The sequence below is a fragment of the Tiliqua scincoides genome, chromosome 8 (genome assembly GCF_035046505.1).
Source record: "Tiliqua scincoides isolate rTilSci1 chromosome 8, rTilSci1.hap2, whole genome shotgun sequence".
Lineage (NCBI taxonomy): Eukaryota > Metazoa > Chordata > Lepidosauria > Squamata > Scincidae > Tiliqua > Tiliqua scincoides.
In genome coordinates, this window is record NC_089828.1 from 32,550,374 (window position 1) to 32,556,373 (window position 6,000).

The following is a 6,000-nucleotide window of genomic DNA, read 5'->3' on the forward strand; positions in this document are numbered from 1 at the left end:
ATCCTAGCTGGCTGTCCTAGCCACTGACTTCCACTTGTGACATCAGACATGTGGGAGCAGACTGCGGCTACAGATTGGTGAGGAAAGGTACTCTGCAAATGCTCAGAAGAACTATCCTCGTGGTTCAACAGGAGCTGGTATGGTGTAGCCATGGAGCAAAAAGACTAAGTGTTAGGAATCTGGAAGCCCTCCTGCTTCCAATCCAAAACTTGCCTTGGCCATGAACTTACCGAGGCAGCCTCTGCTAAGCTCCATCTACTAAGTGGGGTCAATACAATCAGGTCTACCTTACAGGATTGTTGCTGAGACTGCGGAGATGATCTCGGTCCATAAATCGCTTTCAGCCTCTAATTGCCACGTATTTTGATTAATGATTAGGATTTCATTCCAAGGCTGAGTTCACAGAGATTTGCTAGAACTTTTTCAGGAAGCCAGGGGAACACTTGTAGAGCTTTGCTGGATTGGATCAAAAGTTCACTGCAATCCTGCACACACTTACCTGGGAGTAGATCCCATTGAACTTAGTGGGTCTTACCTCTAAGTAGACATGCCTGGGGCTGGGCTATGAGTCAAGCACTCTGTTTCTCAAGAGTGACTGTGGAGTTGCCTTAGAGAAACACAGGAGCAGGAGACAGCCCTTGCCTCTCCTATTCCCCGCCTCCCAGTAACTGGTAATCAGAGGTAGATTGGAAGTTCTATACAGCCAGCAGCTCTCTACCTCCATGAATGTGTCCAATTGCCTTGGAAAGTCATCTGACCTAGTAACCCATTGCCACATCTTGTGGCAGAGAGTTCCACACACGGAGCAACAAAGCCCTTTCTTGTGTTAGTGCTGAGTCAGTTGTCAATCAATCTTATCAGACCTGGACGCCTGGCAGTCCAGGAGTAGACTTGGAGAGAGTCTGTGAGATTCATGGGTGTAACTCAGAGAACAGCCTGCCATGGATTGCTTCCATTCTGGGGAGTTTGTCCATGCTATCATCAGAAATGATTGGCACTAGGATTGGCACATTTCAATAGGTGGTGCAAGCAGCTGCCTGGGACTGCAGAAATCCAGGGGGCCCAATTGAATTGGGAAATTCCACTGCAGTTGTTTCAAGCCATTCTAGTACTACATTTCTGCAGCAATTTTACATTGATTCTCTGCTCCTTCACAGGCACAAAACTCAGAGTGCCTTTCAGCACATTCCCCTTGGTCTCCCCTCAAGGCACACACCACCCGCTTAGCTTCCACAAAGCTACAACATCAGGTGCTAGAAGCCCATTCACTGTGCAGGCCAAAGCAAAGTACTCTGTAGATGCTCAGGAACACTCTTTAAGATGACCATTTCGTATTATTTCGGTCAAGTGGTGGCATTTGGTGCATGTTTTGAGGTTTAGATTTATTTAGTTTAATGCACATGTGAGGACATTCACACAGCCACACATACACCCCAGCATTAAGGAGTCAGCTGTATTTTAAGACATCTTAGGTCCAAGGCAAATATATGTTAGTTCTCACAAGGTCTTAAATTGAGAGCTTTGGCCAGAATATAAGATTCAGCCCCTGAATGTTTTCCAGAGCCAAGTCTTAAGCTCTAGAAGTTGTGAAATGAAAAAGGGATACACTTCCCTGAGCACGCACAGAGTGTTTTCCCCTAACCACTAAATGATAACCACATCCAATCTTCAAATGTATCAGATTAAAGAACACAAGTATTTGATAGGTAGTTTGGGACCCAGAAGAGTGACTTTCAAATAGGGTTTCGTTTGGCTCATTTTCTTTTTTTTTTTACAAACTCTGTTAAAATCGAGCCTTTTTGCCTGCCAGCAGGGAGGGAATTGGTTGTTGTCAAGATTGTGAGTGAGTGAAATATAAATTGCCTACAGGTGAAAGAGGCTGCAGGCAGCAAAGGTATGTTTAGGACAAGGAAGGGATTCTCCAAGATTGCTGATGCCTCAGCCCTTGATTGAAAGGATGGTTTGAGTAAAACTACACATGCAAACACCCCCAAAATCTGCCATGACCTTGAATACATTTATCTATGGAATTTGAGAGAGAGATTCCTCAACACTGCCAGTGGCTGTATATTTTTTAGTCAGAATTAGACTTGAAAAACAGAAAAAAAGGAGGAGGGGAGTGATGCGTGCATCTCTATTCCCACCTGATCTCCCCAGGCTCCAAATCATCCTCCAAAATGCACACACATCCAGTTCTGCCAATAGATGGGTATAGATTTGGGATGCTCTGGTACATATAGATCAGCAACTCTCCCCCTTCCAAGCCCCCTCCAGCCTTACAAAACAGTCAGTATTTTTACCTTCTGGTCTGCAGGATATGTGGAAGAAGCAGGGGTGGAGGGGTTATACAACCAGCAGGACAAAAGGACAAAAAGCATCTCTCTCTCTCACACACACACACACTCACAGGTTCTGCCCTAGGATTTCTTCCTTCTCTACGCTTCCCCCCACAACCCAAAGCCCTTATGTGCACATTGGGTTTCTAAAAATCTTGACTCTCCCTTCTCTGCTCCCCCATTCATGAAGGGGTGTTAGGATCTGAGCACATTATTTCTGGACTCATAAAGGCCTCCTTTCTTACCTACCAAATTCATCTTGGAATAACACCTGGGTGGGAATGGAGAGCCCAGACTCAGGACAGACCAACTCAAAGAAACAAACAGCTAGTCCTCATTGCCCCAAATTGGATTCTGGCATGAGGCTTGCCCAATCTCGGCACAGAACCCATTGGCCAGATAGGGGTGGAGTTTAATCTAAGTATTGGTATGGTAATATAGAAAGGAAATAGATCTCCTGGCATAAAAAATACCCTTCCTTCCCATGGGGCTACCACATCCTCCAGCCCAAGCAATGCAAGATGGCAGATGGCTACAAGATCCTGGCATGGATATGTTCCCTGGTGGCAGAGGGCCATAAGACTGCAGCAGTGGCCTGGCCTGGCCACTACATAAGTGGCCACTACATAAGTCCCCAGATGAGTCCTCTAGATGAGCTCCCAGGAGCAAGAGATGGCTAGATCTCAGCATGGAGCAGCCTTAAATAGAAGCGGGCTACAAAAATCTAGCATGGACCAGCTCCAAATAGCAATGGACCACTAGATCCCAGCTCAACACAGCAGAGAGACTTTTGAGTCTTGGATTCCAACCTTCCCCAAGTCTTCAAGCCCTGCAGTGATTAATGTGTACAAAGCAAAGAGATTCTGGGGCTCTGAGCCTGCCAAGAAGAAGCCGCTTAATCATCTCACAGGGCAAGCTCTTTGGTCTAATGTGCAAGGCTGTCAGCAGTTGTTAGTACTGTAGGGAAAGGGATCATCTTGTTGAAGTTTCCCATTTTACACTAGAAGACGGTTATAGATGAAAACAGATGCTGGGGGGGGCTGAAGTCCTACAGGTGTTGTTGTTGCTCCCCACCAAATAAACATGTTGTGGTGTTCTCCCCCAACTAAACATGTTGTGTGGACTAGTCAGGAACTGAAGATTGTATGAGAAAAGAACAGCCCTGCTGGGTCAGCCCCAAAATCCTTCTAGTCGCCATCCTGACCCATACAGTGGCCAACCTGATGCCCCAATGGGAAGGAAGGTTAGAAGCTCTCTCCCATTGTTGGCCTCCAGTAGCTGGTCTTCAGAGGCAGACTGCCTCTGATGCTCCATTTAAAATAAGAACATCTCTTCTGAATCAGACCAAAGAATAATCTAATCCAGCATTCTGTTTTCAACAGCAGCCAGCCAGATGCCTCTCTGAGAATCCCACATGCAGGACATTCTCTGTTACCAGTCTGCCCAGAACATAGAATTGGTAGGTATTAAATAATAATAATAATAATAATAATAATAATAATAATAATAATAATAATAATAATAATAATAATAATAATAAGCATTAATAAGCATTAATAAGCATTAATAAATGATTATTAACAACTTGCTTTTTCTCTTCAATTTTCAGACATAAACTGCCCTGAATCACAAATATGTTTTATTTTTGTACGTGGCCAAAGTCCTTCCCTCTTGTTTCTCCCCAGCACATTGGGGCCAGCCAGCCTTCAAACATGGAAGATAATAATGTGCACTAATTGGTCAGTCCTTATCCTGAGAAACAGTCTTCCTCTGTTATTTGCCCCAAGTAGCTACCACTAAGAGGTAGACTGCTCCTAAGCATGGAAGTGAAAGGGTATTACTAATAACCCTGCATAGTAACAGTCAACTCTTGCTGTGTCACCTTGGAGGTAGACTGTTGTTGGTCATGGAAGATCAGGGGAATATGTGCCCAATCCTACACCTGTCTACTCAGAAGTAAGTCTCATTATAGTCAATAGGGCTCTCTCCCAGGTAAGTGTGGATAGGATTTCAGCCTTCTAGCCCAATCCTAAACCTGTTTACTCAGAAATCTCATTAGAGTCCATAGGTTTAATCCCAGGTAAGAGTGGATAGGATTACATCCTCAGAGCCCAATCCTATGCCTGTCTACTCAGAAGTCTCATTATGGTCAATGGGATTCACTCCCAGGTAAGTGTGGATAGGATTGCAGTCTCAGGGCCCCACCCTATGCCTGTCTACTCAGAAGTCTCATTGTAGTCAATGGGCTTCCTCCCAAGTAAGAGTGGATATGATTGCAGCCTTAGCACCCAATCCTATGCCTGTCTACTCAGAAGTAAATCTCATTATAGTCAATGGGGCTCACTCCCAGGTGAGTGTGGATAGATCTCAGAACCCTACCCTAGGGCTGTCTACGCAGAAGTCTCATTCTAGTCTATGGGGCTCACTCCCAGGTCAGCGCGGACAGGAGTGCAGCCCAATCCTATGCCCGTCCACTCAGAAGCGCATGCCATTAGAGTCCGTGGGGCTCACTCCCACTGCAGCCGCCCTCAGCCCCGCTGCCCCGGAGGTAGACTGCGCCCGCAGCCGGAGGCTCACTCACCCGCGTGCGGAAGGGCATGGGCGGCTCGGCGGCGTCCTGCTCCACCACGCTGACGAAGGGGATCTCGAGGAAGGCGGCGGCGGCGTCGAGCTGCAGCAGCTCGCGGCGGCTGCCGGGGAAGGCGAGCACGGCGGCCACCCCCTGCGCGACCAGCGCCTGGCACAGCCAGCGGGCCAGCGAGGCCGGGTCGCGGTGCCGGGGCGCGCCGGGCAGCACCTCCAGGCTGAGGTTGTAGGGCAGGGCGGCGGCGGCGGCGGCGGCGCGGCCGGCGCGGGCGAGGGCGCTGCGCACCCGGCTCTGCGCCCCGGCGCCGCGGGGCAGGAGCGCGCCCAGGCGCACGGTGTGCCCGATGCGCGCCAGGATGTGGCAGGGCTGCGGGTGCGCCCCGCCCGGCGCCGGCAGCGGCGGCAGCAGCAGGAGGCTGCAGGCCAGCCCCAGGCAGCCGCGCAGCGCCCGGCGCAACTCCATAGAGCAGGCGGCGGCGGCGGCGGGAAAAGTTTCGGCGCCCGCCCCGCCGCGCCCGGACAGGGCAGGCGCGCGGAGGGGCGCTAGGCGGGCGGGCGCCGGGCTGCGCGCGGGCGGGGGGCGCCCATGGGCGGCAGCGGCGCCGGAGCGGCGGCAGGAGCGCCCGAGCAGCTCTCCTCGCGCCCGCTCTCTCTGGGCAGGCTGGAGGCTGCCGCGCGCTGACGTCACCGGCCCGGAGACCCTCCGCCCCGAGAAGGAGTCACAAGTGTCCCCGCTCCGGCTGGTCGGGCGAGGGCGGAGGGGCTCCCGTTCCGGCAGATGCAGCCTCTGAGCGTGTGCAGAGGGCGGAGCGGTCCGGGACGGCCCGGAGCAGAGGAGGTGCACCCGGGCAGGGCTCGGCTCCCGCCCGATGGGGAGACGCGCGCGGGTTCCTGAGCCTGTGCAGAGGTCCCCTGCAAACAACGACGGGGGAACCAATTCGAGAGCCCTCGTTCTGAAGCCACATCCTAAGAGCCCAATCCTAACCACACTTTCCTGGCAGTAAGCACCATGGACTCGAATGGCACTTACTTCTGAGTAGACATGCATAGGATTGGGCTGCCAGGCGCCTATGACTGT

At 51.1% G+C, this 6,000-nt stretch overlaps 1 protein-coding gene across 1 annotated transcript in view; it reads right to left on the bottom strand.

Moving 5' to 3' along the window:
• Window positions 1-5,385, bottom strand: part of GRIN3B (glutamate ionotropic receptor NMDA type subunit 3B) — a 30,880-nt gene extending 25,495 nt beyond the window's left edge. Inside the window, exon 1 of the mRNA XM_066635618.1 lies at window positions 4,918-5,385. Coding sequence (XP_066491715.1) covers window positions 4,918-5,385 — 468 coding nt within the window. The remainder of the gene's footprint in view (window positions 1-4,917) is intronic.
• Window positions 5,386-6,000: the final 615 nt, after the last annotated feature.